Source organism: Pituophis catenifer, unplaced genomic scaffold (assembly GCF_029215685.1).
Source record: "Pituophis catenifer annectens isolate HBS135680 unplaced genomic scaffold, rPitCat1.0.hap2 SCAF_3, whole genome shotgun sequence".
Lineage (NCBI taxonomy): Eukaryota > Metazoa > Chordata > Lepidosauria > Squamata > Colubridae > Pituophis > Pituophis catenifer.
The window spans coordinates 115,134,729-115,151,094 of record NW_027256883.1 but is presented as its reverse complement, the minus strand read 5'-3'; the positions used below and the strand labels follow the sequence as shown (position 1 = coordinate 115,151,094).

Sequence of the window (16,366 nt, the reverse complement as noted above, 5' to 3'; positions counted from 1 at the left end):
TGAGACCAGACTCCCCCCAGCTGCATCCTGTGAGAAAATATATATATATACTTCTGCTTTCTTTAGTACAGACAGATGTAACTGCTCATGTCTAGAATGTGAAGCAGAACAAGAGCCATTAACCATTGGCTTTATTACGCTTTCAGCTGAAGTCACAGATTTACATGGACCACTGGAATGAAAGCTGGGAAGCAAAGCATCCTTCTTTTAATTTCTCCAAGCTTTACTATTGAATTTTCAAACCTGTGGGTTAGAGAGCACTTCTTATAACAAGAAAAAAGTATGCTGTATTTTCAAAAACTAAGCTATTCTGGAGTTTACCTACTTCAGAGTGGAGAGTAATTTCAACCCATGATCAATGGGTGTGCAACTGTAGCAAACCAAGCATGCCAGAGATAAACACTGGCATTCTAGGTTTCTTCCCCAAACCCCCAAAACTTTAACCTTAAACTGTCTACTGTTGACCTCACCCCATTCCTAAGAGGTCTGTAAGGGGCATGCATAAGTACACCAGCATGCCTACCGTCCCTGTCCTAATATCCCTGTTTACTCTTACTCTTTTCATGTATTCAAATTATGTTTATACTTTTACCTGTTATCTTATACATGCTTGACAAATAAACTTATGATTATGATTAAGCTATGGCACTAACTCATTCCATGCCTGGTTGGGCAAAGAAAGTGCTATATATTGAGCTATCACCTGGATCATTCTATAATTCTCAGGAGGATACCTGCCCATTACTCATTACTCTAGATCAGTGGTGAAATCTAAAATTTGTTACTACCGGTTCTGTGGGCGTGGCTTGGTGGGGGGGTGTAATGTGACTGGGTGGGCATGGCCAATTTTTTAAAAACTGTTAAAACCATTTTTTCTACAACCTCTTCCGCGAAGAGATTGTAAAAAAAAATGCTTTCAAAAGGCTCTGACGATCCCAGCTGAGTTGCCTGATCGTCAGAGGGTTTTTAAAAAACCCTCTGCCGATCAGGCAACTCAGCTGGGATCGTCAGAACTGGGATCATCAGAGCTTGGATCGTCAGAGGCATTTAAAAGAAAAAAACTTTTTTTTCTTTTAAATGGCTCTGACGATCCAAGCTGAGTTGCCTGATTGCTGATCAGGCAACTCAGCTGGGATCATCACAGCTTGGATTGTCAGAGGCATTTTTAAAAAAAAATTTTTTTTTTTTAAATGGCTCTGATGATCCAAGCTGAGTTGCCTTGATCGGTAGAGGGTTTTTTAAAAACCCTCTGATGATCAGGCAATTCAGCTTGGATCGTCAGAACCATTTAAAAGAAAAAAAGCCTCTGATGATCGCGCGGCTCAGCTGGGCATGGGGGGGAGCAGGGATTTTTGCTACCGGTTCTCCGAACCACCCGCCTCCATCGCTACCGGATTGGGTGATCCTGTCTGAACCGGGAGCATTTCACCCCTGCTCTAGATCAGAGGTTATCAAAAGTCCCAATAGTTTGATTTGTTACTAAAAGGATTTAGCCTAACAATGCAATTTATCTTAAAAGTCTTTCATTGAAATTATTTGTGCATTATATTTATATCAATTTTTAAGCAAGACAGAATCCTGAAGCAGCAATTTTTTTGAGCTTCAAATGTTTTCTTAATTCTTTCCTGGACCCACTCCCTCCTGTGTTTGGCAAATGAGTGACAAAAAGCTCCAATGGTGGGCATCTTGCAACTGCAAATGATAATCTGCAAAATGGATTGCAACCATTTGTTTAGTGACCATTCAAAATTACAGGGGCACTGAAAAAAGTAATTTATGATAGTTTTTTTACATCAAAATTCAAGTGCTTGGTAAACTGTCACATACTTATGACAGTTGTACTGTCTTGGGATCATGTGATCATCATTTGTAACCTTCCCAGCCAGTTTCTGACAAGCAAAGTCAATGGGGAAGTCAAGATTCACTTAACAACTGCAGTTATTTGATTAACAACTATGGCAACAAAGGTTGTAAAGTAAGGCAAAACTTACTTAACAACCGCCTTGCTTAACAGCAGAAGTTTTGGATTCATTTGTGATCATAATTCAAGGACTACAATGTATTACAATTTGGGTTAGCAGCAAAACTCTTTCTCTTTTCCCTCCCTATCGCTGTTAAAGATGCTGACCTAGAGAACAGATGTTGAACTACGTTATTTTCAGCTCACTGAGTAGTTTTTAGGAACTAAGAGTAGTAGACTGTTCCCAACATCTCAGAAACTGATGCTACTACTACATGCCAAATCACAGTCCTTGGTCTAAGGAAGCTTCAGTGCCTTAAGATCAGAACTGCATGTTATAAGAAATACAGATCTGTGGTCCAGGAAAGCAGCCCTCTCCTAAGTATTCCTTTCCTACCTTGCCTCATGTCCTTACACTATTCTACTGATATTTTTATTATTATTTTTGCTGCTTTGTCCAACCATTTACATAGCAAGAAAAAGCTCTACCTGTCATTGCCAGATCCCATAAGTTGTGCTCTATTCTATGGGAGAATAAGCAGAGCTTAAAACAGAACTGCTTTTATAACACACAGTTATCACCAAAAATAGGATGTTCTTCATCTGAACTTCAACCAAAATGCTAAAACAAAAAATGATTCTAAATTTTACATTTTCAATGTCCACAGACCAAAAGAAATATTTGCAGAACAAAATCAAAACCAAAGCAGAAAGACAGAACTGCATGCCAGGAGCCAAGTGAAAGAAGTCAATTGCTTTTATTTCTTATCTTGAAAGCCTTTTCGTATAAGTAGATCAGAGATTTCATTCCTGAGGAAGTTATGAAAGAAAAAAGGGATATTTGCCAGAGGATATGCTGATATTGTCACTTTATGACAGATGTTCAGGTGTCATTATGTCACTCCTCAGCTGTACACTTACAACAAACTATTGTAAGTCTGCTCTAAAATTCTTTTTGATTCCACCAAATTTCTAAGAATATTAACATTAGTTGCTTTGCTGATTAATAAAAAAACAGTCACCTGAACCTTTTTGGTTGTGTTGAAAATTGTAGGTTTCAGAGTTAATTTTAACAAGCACAAATCACTCAATCTACCCTGTGACTGTAAACTGACTTTCTAGCAATCAACTGTTAATTTTCAAACAATCTCTTTTTTTTTTTTTAAATTCAGCATCTTACACTGAATCCTTACATTTTACCTTTTTATCAACACTTTGTGAGGTGTGAATTAGAATCAATTTCTCAATTACTTTATTTTCTGTAATACTTTCACCTGAACCTTTTTGGTTGTCTTGAAAATTGTAGGTTTCAGAGTTAATTTTAACAAGCACAAATCACTCAATCTACCCTGTGACTGTAAACTGACTTTCTAGCAATCAACTGTCAATTTTCAATCTCTTTTTTTTTTTGAAATTCAGCATCTTACACTGAATCCTTACATTTTACCTTTTTATCAACACTTTGTGAGGTGTGAATTAGAATCAATTTCTCAATTACTTTATTTTCTGTAATACTTTCTTTTAAAAGATACGGTTTAATTGTGTGTTTGCCCAATTCTGCAGGAATTCCAAAAACCAATGGAGGTTCCCCTCCCCCCCAGCTTTGAGAAAACCATTACCACTGTCACCTTTCAACCAAAGAGTTTATGATGTCTTGAAAGTTCATGGATGTGAACAAGGGCATCTGTGAAGAAGGGATCATAAATGCTAAGATGGAGGGTTTGACTGTGTGATCAAAGGCTGTGTGTGACAAAGAATCGGAGCTTTGATCACACAGTTGTATTTCCCATCTTGACTCTTTTGACTCCCCAGGATGTGGACATCCTGGATGGAGATAGTATCTATGGAAGCCTTAGAAGCTGCAGAGATTTCAAAATATAATTTCAAGTAATCAGGAGACAAAGTTCAACCATATTTCATGGCATCTTGATACTTTTTAATACTATTAGCATCAACAGAATGTAATTAAAATTTGAGGACCAGCTGTTTATCATCTTAATTTGAATACTTCCCTATTCTTGAGATTACAAAATCTGGGTCATCTTATCTATTTATTTTGGCACACTGAACAATGGCTTCAGTTATAACTAGTTGAGCCCAGAAGTCCATACTAAATCAACACTATATCAACAAGAACTGAACTTATTTCACAACAGTTAGATTTGCTAAAAATAAACAAAGAGAACAAACCAGCAGTAGGTTAATGTGATCTAGTTTTGAGATACCAACAGGAAAATTACCTAACTTTCTGCAATTCCCAAGACATTTTTATCAGACACCAAGAGATAACGTGAACAAAGACATCTGGGGTAAAGTTAAAAATATGCTATGCTTCTGCATTGATACAGAATAGCCAGGACAGGAAATACTAGAATTTGCCAAGAGGAAAAAAGGAAGAAAACTTATTGAAGGCCCTTAAAATTGGCTACCACCCCCTTGATAGTAGGAAGTGATGAAATAATTTGGCAGAAAGATTTGACTTCTTGTGATTAAACCAGATTATTTAAAAACAACCCCAATAACACTTACGTAAACATTCATTGGCACTCTCAGCTGTAGCTCTTCGCCAAGGCCGGTCATTGTAGAAAGGAAGGCATTTCTCACAGTCAACCCCAAAGGTATTGTGTTTGCAACTGCAAGCAAGCTTTCCATATTCATTCTTCACACACTCACTTGCATGGCCATTGCATTTGCATCTATAAGGCAGAAACAGATTTTACAGTTTGTCCTCTAGCAGTCTGGTCTTCCCACATAAGCAAAGACTGACTCATATCAGAAAGACTGCAAGACTTGAATGTTCCCACCGGAAGATAGAAGATCTTGCTACAGTGCAAGCTTTTTATAAAAAGGACTGAGAGCAGTGGTGGGTTTCTACCAGTTCACCCTGGTTCAGAACCAGTAGTGATGGCAACGGGTGGCTCCGCCCACCTACCCGGTCGTCATCATGGATGCTCTGCTTAAGCTTGAGGAATAGTGCTTTTCTAATTTTCCAAGCAAGAGTATCCACTGAGCAGTCTTGACAGTGTCCCATGGCCAAAGCTGGTCTCCCAAAGTTCCTATCTGGATCCAAATTACCACACTTGTCCTCCTTTTGCAACTGCAGAAGATTTCTTCCCAGCAAGCCAAGAGATAGACAAAGAGCAATTTCACCAATTCTGCTTCAAAATACAATGTACATTTTAATCCAAATTCGCTGATTTTTGCATTTCATCCTCAAAAATAAGGGCTAGCTGTTGAAGTTGGCTGTTACTCAGAGACATACATTGACTAAATGTTTAAAACCTAGTCTCAGATGTCTCTGCTTGAATATATTAAGCTCCATTTCTTGCTTATTGACTTCTGAATTATTTAATTTGAGAAGCAGCCTAAGTACTTCACAAACTTAGTTGATCTGTTATGCCTAGGATTCTAGGAGTGAACATTATTCAATTTTCATTTTATAGGCAAGGACAATGACACAATGAGGGCCATAAATTCCATTGAAAGCCAATATGAAATGCTGATTCATCAAGCATACCAGATCATGACTATGCCTTTGCCCATTCACCCCCATTCACCCTGAAACACTGGGGAAGGGCAAAGAAATAACATTTTTGGAAGTATGAACATGATCAGACAGCAAAGCAGTTTCAAAGTGAAGAGATACATGCATATTACTACCTTCAGGAGCAATATACATCCTTAAGATTCAGGAATGCATGATGGACTGTGAAGCTCAACTTTTATCTCACCAATGGATGTACCTCCCCTTCTCCCATCTGCCTCCCCCTCTCCCATTTCCATTTGAGGATATAGATATTGGCCTATCTTACAAGATTGCTAAGAAGGATTGTTGCTATGAATAATGTTATTAGAAAAGTAGTAGATAAGTTTTAAGGAAGACTTTCCGTTTACAAACTGAGACAGAAGGTAGAGAAGGAGTTGTAATTAATGGAAAATACCACAGTGAAATAACGAAAGACATTTCTTCTATGTGATGATTATATTAGTCACATTAGGACACATACTGTACTTAAATCAGGGACTGTACTTTTACCATGGTCAGCATGTAACAGTTAAAAGCAAGATATTTATTTTCATAAGCATCCAAACTGAGATGAAATTTAGTGTGAATAAAGTTCAAAAATGCCTTATGGATAAAGAAGTAATTTCTGGATCAGTTAAATATTAATGTAAAGCTATAGTAACATGTTTATTATATCACAATTTTTTAAATGTACATGGGTTTTTAAAAAAAACCTGTCTCAGAGAGAGGCTGAAATCACGCCAAAGCCCTAAAATAGTGTTTTTCAAACCTCAGCAATTTTAAGATGTGTGGATTTTAACTCCCAGAAAACCCTCTCCTTCATGAGAGTTTGAGAAAGACTGCCCTAAGCAAGCAATTATTTAAACTATTAGAAAGAGAATCATTTGGGATTTATTACTTACCGGCCACCCACAGCAAAATCAGAAATTGCATAATAATAGGATTTGAGAACCTTGGGGTCATTAAATACTTCGTCTCCAAAAGTATTCAGGCGATTGAGGCTTACTCTGATATCTGTAGCTGTGACCCACTCCTACAAGAGAAAAGGGAAGTTAAACTACATAATCTAAATCAGTTATGACCAAGAAAACCACAGGAAAAGCTTAATACACACAAAAGCCACTGCTTTCCAAACATGAAGAAACCAAGGTCATTTAAATCATTCTTTCTCAACCTTAGCAACTTCTGAGTTGTGTATACACTCATACATCTTAGAGTTGCTGAGGTTAAGTAACACTGATTTAAAGGAAGTGGGAGGAAATAAAATTAAGAGCCACAAATATGGGGTAGTGGAGGTGGAGAAGAGATGGAAAAGGAACTAAAATCTGGGTTAGAATGAGGAAGAAAAGGACACTTACTAAAGACAAAACAGAGAAAGATCTTTTTAAATAGAGTTTAAAAGTACTAGATTAATTCCTTTTTAGTAAAAGATACTATTGGAGACTCAAACTTTATATGACATCACCTACAGCCAAAAAGTACTGGTATCTTTTCCCCAAAGAATCCAAATTTGCCATGAAATACCATATTTTTCGGACTATAAAATGCACCGGTGTTTAAGATGCACCAAGATTTCAAAGAAGTAAGTAAGAAAAAAAAATGTTTTTGCCCTCCCTGGTCCCCAGGAACACTCTGCAGACCTCCCAAACCCTCTGTGCGCCCCTTTTTTCACAAAAACAGGGTCATTTTTTCAAAAAACGGGGCACACAGAAGGTCTGCAGAGTGTTCCTGGGGACCAGGGAGGGCAAAAACATTTTTTTTTCTTACTTACTTCGTTGAAATCTTGGTGCATCTTAAACACCGGTGCATCTTATAGTCTGAAAAATACGGTATCCTGAGGGCTGAGGGAGGGCAAAAAAGCCGTTTTTGTAAAAAACGGGTGAAAATGGGCGTTTTTTTACAAAAACAGGGGTGTTTTTGCCCTCCCTCAGCCCCCAAGAGCATTCTGCAGGCCTCCCAGACCCTCTGTGCACCCTGTTTTTGCAAAAAATGGGACGAACAGAGCAGGGCTTCAGGAGGCCCAAAATGGCTGTATTCGGTATATAAGATGCACCAACATTTCCACCCTCTTTTAGTGGGGGGGAAAAGTGCATCTTGCACTCTGAAAAATATGGTAGGTTGAAACTGAAATAAGCAAATAGCATGCAACCTTCTTTATTCTACAGTCCCCAGAGCAGATGTTTGCTTTTGATGTACCGTATTGCATAATTTAACATGTTTAAGTTTACTTAATTAGGAAACAATGCAAAATTAAATCCGTAATCTAACATACATAGTCCATGGTTCTCATCAGTTTTTCTAATAGGGCTCTTGGGTTAAACAGTTACTTAAATAAAGAAGTATCATCTCTTCTGACCAATGATATAACTAACAAAAAACAGATATCCCTTTTTTGTGTCTGTGTGAGATCATAAAAGCAAGCAATAGCCATTTTTATTGTCTTCCTGCTGGTTTCCAAATCTCTGGTGTATAATTGAGCATCTTCAATAATCAGTGCATCTTCCAAAATAAAGCTAATATTGTGTTATGAAATAAGGTTTTGTTCAAAAGAAAAGTCATTATAGCATGAGACCACATCATTCAAATTTTTGCTGCAATGTATCAGATCTTCAACAATTATCCAGACCATCAATTCCTTAATACAAGTTCAACCCCGAGCTACAAATATTCTCCTTTATTAGTACAAGTTGCATAAATATACAATGCACTGTAAATACTCTTTAGTAATTTTAAATCCATACAAGTACAGCACATAGATCTCAGAATCCAAACTTGCATTGACATTCAATACTCCAAGCATTCCTACATTTTTGAATATTAGTTCAGTGCATTCTAATAATTGTTTATTAATTACTATTTATAATTATTTTGTAAAGAATATGATACCCGCTTCCCTGTACTACTATTATTGCAAGGGTTCTAAAATACTTAGTGCTGTCAGCCAACAACCCCTCTGTTTACTATATGAAATGTTTCTATATACACACAGACATAAAGAGACAGAGACACCCCAGCCTAAAACTGCTATTTTGAAATATCATGTAACATGAATTAATTCATCAGAAATGCATGCTATGTGTGTGGGAGGAAACATGTCTACACATTTTTGGAAAAATTATTTTCAGTGAAGATTTGTGATATTATCTGGACTTTAAAGGATTAGCAGCAGAAAGATCAATTGGACTCTGTACATAACAAAATGGAAAGCCTCTGCATATTTGGAATATTAGAACATCTTGAAAGGTTGACTTGCTATCAATTTTGAAAACATGATTATGACAGTACATATATACTGTATTTTCTATGCTCAAAACCCAATTTTGTCCACTTTTCACTTTCTGGGAAAAATCAAACAAGGGACACTGAGCATGGTTTCTATGAAATAAAAGGAAGAGAAAATTATTAGCCTGTATACAGTGTTAATTTTAATAATTTACAAGATGGACTTCAGAAGGCATAGCACAGATCCTCTGAGCTCCAAACAATTACTTAGAAGTAATTGCCCAGCTCAACAAGCAGAATCTTAAAATTTAGGTGGCTCATGCTTCAAAACTTTCCTCTATGTTGCATTGATATAAAAGTGAAAAGTGGATTGCCAATTTAAATTATGTTACTACTATTTTCATGCAAGTCTGAAGCTTGTGAACATACTGGATTATTTGAATATGGGATCTCACATCCTATAAAGTGGACTTCAGACTAACTGGGAGATAGAGAGAGAAAATCCCAGGCTTGAGCCCACTCTGATATTCACTTTTTTTTTCATTCTGTGCAGAATGAATGATTTCTTGGAAGTCCCATGAAGGCACATATTTTATAGCAGTGATATGGACATTCCAAATCTATCTTTGAAGAGACTTTAATTCTTGTTAGGAACTATTTTCTGCAGCATCCTCTTGTTGAAAGATGCTTCAGTGGAGGTGCAGGAACTAAGCTGGTAGAGTTTAATAAGGGAGAACATGGAGGACCATGTGACAGCCTTGCAGATGTTTCCCAGAGTCTGTTAAAGGAGACAGAGATGGTTGGGTTTCTAATGGAACAGGACAAAATTCCCCATGGAGCATGCTTATTTTCTGTCTCTTAAAGGAATAGAGGCCTTGTTCCTCCTGGTGACCACGAATGGAAAGGCTTTGCAGCCCAAATGATGCTATAAAAAGGAACTAGGAGACAGTCTAGATTCAAAACTCTCCTCGTCTTTCAGTAGATATTGATGGCTTGAATGATGTTGTGTTTGGACCAATTCTTTTCTAGTTAGATTTTAGAATGAGGGCAGAAAGAAGGATTGACTTTTATCTTGGAGATGTCATGGACTAATATGGCTGTTGAAATCTCTGGCATAATCCATTGAGCTAGGCTTTGGACCCCACGAGACTGATGTAATGTGGGACTTACAGTAACTTGATCATGTGCTCTTTTCTTTTCTTGGTTAAATTATGGCTTTCTTTTATCCTTAGTCTCAATTAAGAAATTCAGTTTGTTTCCCTTGAATGACCTTAATGTTACCAATTTTGATTTCAAGTCCACATTCTAATTCTTCAGCCAGAGTTCCTCCTAGTGGACATATTGGCCACCAAACTTCTAACTGAGAAATGGGCACTCTCTGGGATAGTATCTGTAGTCAATAGAAGTCTTGTTCAGTTTGTTCATTATATTATCAAGCTCTTGATGTTCAGGACAAGCTAATTGTCCTACAGAGTGGAAGAGCTGGCAAAGATATGTCAATGAAAATCCTAATGGCTAGGGCTGTGACTCTGTCAATCTTGTGAGTCACAATCTTCCTGGACTGCATCTTGCCTATATTTAAAGACCCGAATCAATACAGAATCATCTACTAAGCAAATGTAAAGATGGCTGCCATTATTTTTGCAAACTATTTTAGCACCATTTTGCAGCTAACAAAGCTCAACCATTATATTCCCAGTCACAAATGTTTTGCAGTTCCATTTGTTTGTAAGCGCATATGCAAAAGCAACCTCCCCAATGGCTGCCTTCCACACATGGATGGGGATTATGGTTCTTTGGCAAGGTGCAATGGGGAGGCTGATACAGTGTGTCATTTAGTGGACATTTAATCAAGCTGGGTGGCTTAGTTCCAACTTCAGATCTTTATATGGTTTTTTTGCTCCATGTTTCTCTAATTTTTTTCAGCTCCATATCTCTTTATCTTGGGCAAAATAAAATGTTATGTTTGCTTGAAGCAAGGATTGCCACATATAAGGGAGAGCAAAACAGACAGCATGGAAGCATGGTGCAAAGAACCACCAGTCACTGTCTAGAATTACACTGGAGCCATCTCACTACCTTCATTATAATCAAGTTATATCCCTATGAATGTGAGGATACTGTGGAATTTAGCTCTGTGCCACACCTTCCCTGCCCTCTGTTCCAAACCATCTGGAATGCTTCCCGATTCTCAATCCAAAAATTGGGGGAGAAAATAAAAGAATGTAAATACATGGATAAGTACTGGGTTTTGCTTTTCCACAAATATACACATAGAATGTCCAAAATACACTATAAATACAACAGGTTACATTGTGTGCTGCGTTGATGTATAATTTTTATTCCTTGCTCAGTCTCGTTATCTTTGCCATGGTTCATTTGCTAGCCAATGCAAGCTTAAGACATTGTTGTTCCAAATGGATGTCCAGCTTGAACTTCTGCTGTTTCTCAGAACGAAAATCAACTATTGTAACATACTTTTAGTAAAACTGAACAATTCACTGCATAACAGCATTCGTGCTCACAGTATCTCACACTCTTCCTGTTCATTTCATGTAGAATAGATTTAAAATTATGTTAACAATAACTTGAAAAGGAAGTTAATGGATCCCATGAGAGAAAACAAACATCATAACAATTCAGTGCAAAACTTTTTTCCCTTAAAAGGGAAACTCTGGTTTTCTCATTAGAGGTGTGAATCATTATTAAATTTAACTAGCTAGAAGTTGGCACTGGTTTTCTCCCACCAAAATGCTAGAAACTGGACTATGGACCAGAAGAGCAATCAAAACATTATCCTAGTTTTACTAGTCTTGTTCTGAATTCAGTATACACGTAAATATACACACTCACTGCCTAGTACAAGTAAGGAATTGTGACCTCTAGCCCAGACTGGTATGTTCGTAATCCAAAATCTTTTGTTACATCTTAAAAGTTGCTTTACAGAAACTTCTGAAGGCAGCATTCTTTATACTTTTCTTGCCTACCTGCGCACAGTCTTCCCCATTGATATAAATAACCTTTCCACTCTTCATACACATACTCTTATATGAATGTATGTCATATAGCAAATGCTGAAGTCATAACCACCGAATGCTGTGGTTATTAAATGAACCCATTATTTGCTCTGTGGAATTTTTGTTGGAGAGCAGAAGTAAATGTCAGTAAATTGTGATCACATGACTGTGAGGTGCTGCAAATGGCCGTAAATATGGGCTGGTTCCTGAGTGTCCAAAATGTGGTCATGTGACTGCAGAAAGATGGGGGGAGGCCACTGGAATTTCAAATTCATGTCATAAGTACCTTTTCGGAGGTGTCTCTCTTAAATTGAGGACCTGACTGAATAAATAGGAACCTAGAACCTAGAATAAATAGGCACATAGAGAGAAGGAAGTTAATGCTTCCTCCTCCATCTTGATTTCCACTCTATGTACAGTATATTATCTTTGGCAACCATGTCAAGTAGGTTTTGGGAAAGGATTTATAGGGAGGGATGGCAAGGAAGTATGATCCCTCTCCTTGCATTCCTAATCTAAGCCATGACAGTTGGCAAAAATGGAGAGAAAGTGAGTTTGTGGGTGCCACTAAAGATCTCTTGATATTATCCCCTGGCTGACCACATATTAAATAAGCATGCCAATAGTCTATATAGGGCCCACTCTGAAAAGAATGAAAGGGGTCAGGTTCCCTAGGAAAAAAGAGAATGACGAGATTTTGGGATGATATGGAAATTAAGAAATGAAACACGTCAGTCTTGATCTTTGATCCGATTCTAAGTTTTCTTACCTGCAAGACAGGACTGTTATCAAAGTTATAAGCGCTAGGCCTTCCCTCCAGTGTTGAGAAGGCCACATTGCCACCGGTGAGTGGTGAGATGTCACTGAACTCATCTGTACAAACAGCCTGCTGTTCATCTTCCCAACTCTTGACAAAACCTCGATTGGGTTTGTGATATGTTTTCTCACAGGAGCCACTGTAATATTGGTAGGGCACCCATGGACCATCTTCCCGAGTGCGCTTGTAAATGGCAAAGCTCTCTGGACGGCTGGTATGGAACTTTAGGCGTACATAGGTGATATCAAAGGCCTTTCCTACAAAGAAGAAAACAAAAAAGATATTGCAGTCAAATGCAATCAAAGCTGTTAATATTTTTGCTTGATTGTAATATATGGTTTTGTTGTAAATTTTGCTATTGTTAATTTGCCCTCCTTTTTTTAATTGCTATTATCTTGGAAACCTTACAGGCAAAGAAGCAATTTGAACATTTTGAAAATAAAACAAGCAGGCAAGCACAAATATTGTAGTACCTAGATAAGAATGGGTATTTTTGCACTGCATTTTTTTTAAACTTTTGGTGTGGCACAATATGCATGCGGCCTGAGAGAACCTCAGATGGAAATCCTTGTTCAAGCTTCATTTCAATCTTAAATTGTATGTTGTCCTAAATCTGACTAATCCGAGCCGAGGTGGCGCAGTGGTTAGAGTGCAGTACTGCAGGCTACTTCAGCTGACTGCTAGCTGCAGTTCAGCAGTTCAAATCTCACCAGGCTGAAGGTTGACTCCGCCTTCCATCCTTCCGAGGTGGGTAAAATGAGGACCCAGATTGTTGGGGGCAATATGCTGACTCTGTAAACCGCTTAGAGAGGGCTGTAAAAGCACTATGAAGTGATATATAAATCTAAGTGCTATTGCTATTGCTAATCTATCAGTTTTATATCTGTATATCTCATGGGCTTTATATTTATTTATTTAAAGCAGGCACTGTAAAAAACTGTCAAGATAATATTTGTGAACACTTTGATTATTTAAATGCTACTTTCCAGTTTACTTTAAGGGGGGGGAGGGGGAAGAAGGTTCTCACAAACTCAACTCCTGTACAAGTGAACGCAATGCTGCTGACATTAGAAGAATAAAATTTACTCTCCTCTAATGTAGATCCTCCATAGGAGGTAATATATGGTACTCCCTCTTTCACTTTCCCCACAGTCCACGGATGATATGAAAAATGCTGAAGCTGAGCCAGAGAAATGGTGCTATCAGCCTCCTAGTGTTCCAATTGGCATCTCAGTCACTTCCTCATTTCATGTCATTGTATTGAAGGGATCAAGGAAATATTTTAACAAGCTAATACCTAACTATCCTAGGAAGGAAAAAGCAGAGGAAGCTCCTTTGACATTATGTCTTCGTGGATAATGAAATAAATAATAGCATGGGGTTTACAAGCCTTATTAAGACATAAAATATGAGTATGCACCCCACTTCTTTCCCATAGTGATGTAAAAAATTTCCATTGCCACCACTCTGGATTCTTTCAGTTGCTGGCATATCTCCAAATATAGCTAATAAATGTCACATAAACTATTATGAGAGAGTCTCTTTCCAGGGAATGTGCGTCACTTCAAAACTTTCTTTAATCAAATGGTTTATTCAATGTTCTCCTTCTGATAAACTTTTCTGTATATTGTGTAACAAATTCCGGAACTATGAAGATTATCCAAGAAGCAACCTGGCATTCCTCAGCTGTTTGAGATTTATAGCTCCTGTAATCATTGATCATTAGCAAAACCAACTAGTACAAATAAGAATTGCACTCCCAAGTATCTGCATTCCCTTCTTCCATTTTAATCTAAGTTTTTGGGAAATTCTTGCAAGCCCCCAAAACTACAACTATTACTCCACAGAGTTTAAAAGTTGTCTGAAATTTCCACCTACTGTTTTGTAATTTTTTAAAAAATATTCTTACTTGACCAAATGTATACAATTCTTATCTAATCTAAGAAATCAGAAGAAAAGCTCTTTTTAAAGCCTATTCTAGGACAAATGCTGGCTTAATGTACAATGGTCACTCACATGAACTGAGAATGTGTGTAAAAGGGAGGTTCTCAAGTTTTTATATCTTAAAGGGCACCAGTCGTTCTGTCAAATATTTTGGGGGGGTCCATCACAAACAAAACATAAAGTTTATCTTTCCCAGAAAGTATATTTGTCTCTGTTTACAAATATTTTAAAATACCAAAACATTGTGTTTAATGTTTCTAGTAAATTTCCATAAATACCATAAATATATATTTTTATGGTACTACTCCAAAAAAAAGTGGTGTTATTAGCCATCAAACCTCAAAAATACACTTTTCCCAAAAGGTTTTCACAATTTTGGCCACTATTGTATAAAGATATTAAGTGTTCAAACCAGTGGTGAAATCTGAACCGGTTTGCTACCAGTTTGTTGGCTGTGCATGCGCGCTGCATGCCAAAAGGAGGCTTGGGAAGATAAGTAAAACAGTGAGGGGGGGGATCAGCTGTGCCATGAGGTTTAGATTTGCTAGAAATCTAAAGTATTGCAGGAATACAGTATTGCAGGAAATACTGCTTTCTAGCAAAGCTAAATCACACAGCACATCTGATCCCCCCCTCGTTTATACTTACCTTCCCAAGCCGCCTTTTGGTGCATATTGCGCATATGCGCGCATGCAGCACACACCAAACGGAGGCTTGGGAAGGTAAGTGGAACAGCGAGGGGGGGATCAGCTGTGATGATTTAGCAAACCTAAACCGCACAGCACAGCTGATCGTCGGAAATACCGGTTCCAAGGAACCAGTAGCTTTTTTTAAACTACCGGTTCGCCCAAACCGGTAGTTTTTATCACTACCGGTTCGCCTGAACCAGAGCGAACCGGTAGCATTTCAGCTCTGGTTCAAACCTTTGGATAACTGGATAATGGGGAAAATTGGATAATGGGGAAAAAATTAAACATACGTGCAAGTATACAGTACTTTTACTCTCATTTTCATACACTTACATAAGTGCACCCTTGACATACTTATTGAAATATTGTACAATTCTACTTATAAGACCTTCATTGTGTTCTTTGGAGGTTCACATAAACATCTATGTATTTGCAGACTTTTATAGTACTCCTGCCTTCTGCATAACATCCATGACTAGGCACATCTTTTGCTTAATCTATCCAGTTTGTTTTGGGCCATCACATTGAAGTATGATAGTTCTCAGAAATGTGATTATTCTTTTGAAAGACTATTCTTTTCTCCATTTTGTTCTATTTAACTTAGTTTTAATGTACTTCATGTGCATAATATTTCATTACTTGACTTACTGCCTGTGCGGGGTATGAGGGAAGCTGGGGGCAAATTACCCTTGTCCAATTCATGCACCCTTCTGGCTTTGAAGGTCCCATTCTGTAAATGCTAGTGCTATAGTAACAAATTTCTTTCCTCAAATGGACAAAACTATTGTCTCTTGTGGTTTGAGGAAGCTCACACAATAGACTGTCTTAAGCATTGGCAGGCATTTATCAAACACATTTGATGCAATAGCTCTTCTCTTTTTCAGGTCACTATGAAGTAAGCTTTTAGAGCTGCAGAGTCTGAAATTTATCCTCACCTGAAGTTCCAACCTTCATCTTCACCCAAAATATTTTGCTGTGTCATAAAAGTTGATAGGAGCCTTATTTCAACCACATTTCAGGTTCTAAACTCCTGGCACCAAGGAAATCTCTTACCCAACCCAAATCATCTTTAAAAAACCCCTCATAATCAGTTTTAATCAGAAGAAAAAGAGACAGAAGGATGTTTCTCTGAACCAGCTGTCCTCTGAACCACATCTGTAGTTGTTGATCCAATTACTCCAATTGCAGTTG

The 16,366-nt window shown here is 37.7% G+C and overlaps 1 protein-coding gene across 1 annotated transcript in view; it reads right to left on the bottom strand.

The window, feature by feature from the left end:
• The window catches only part of LAMC1 (laminin subunit gamma 1), a 130,368-nt gene that overhangs the window by 46,905 nt on the left and 67,097 nt on the right, over positions 1-16,366 (bottom strand). Inside the window, exons 2-4 of the mRNA XM_070940950.1 lie at positions 12,495-12,799; positions 6,389-6,519; positions 4,490-4,656 (exon numbers count right to left, since the gene is read on the bottom strand). Of these exons, the coding sequence (XP_070797051.1) occupies positions 4,490-4,656; positions 6,389-6,519; positions 12,495-12,799 (603 nt within the window). The remainder of the gene's footprint in view (positions 1-4,489; positions 4,657-6,388; positions 6,520-12,494; positions 12,800-16,366) is intronic.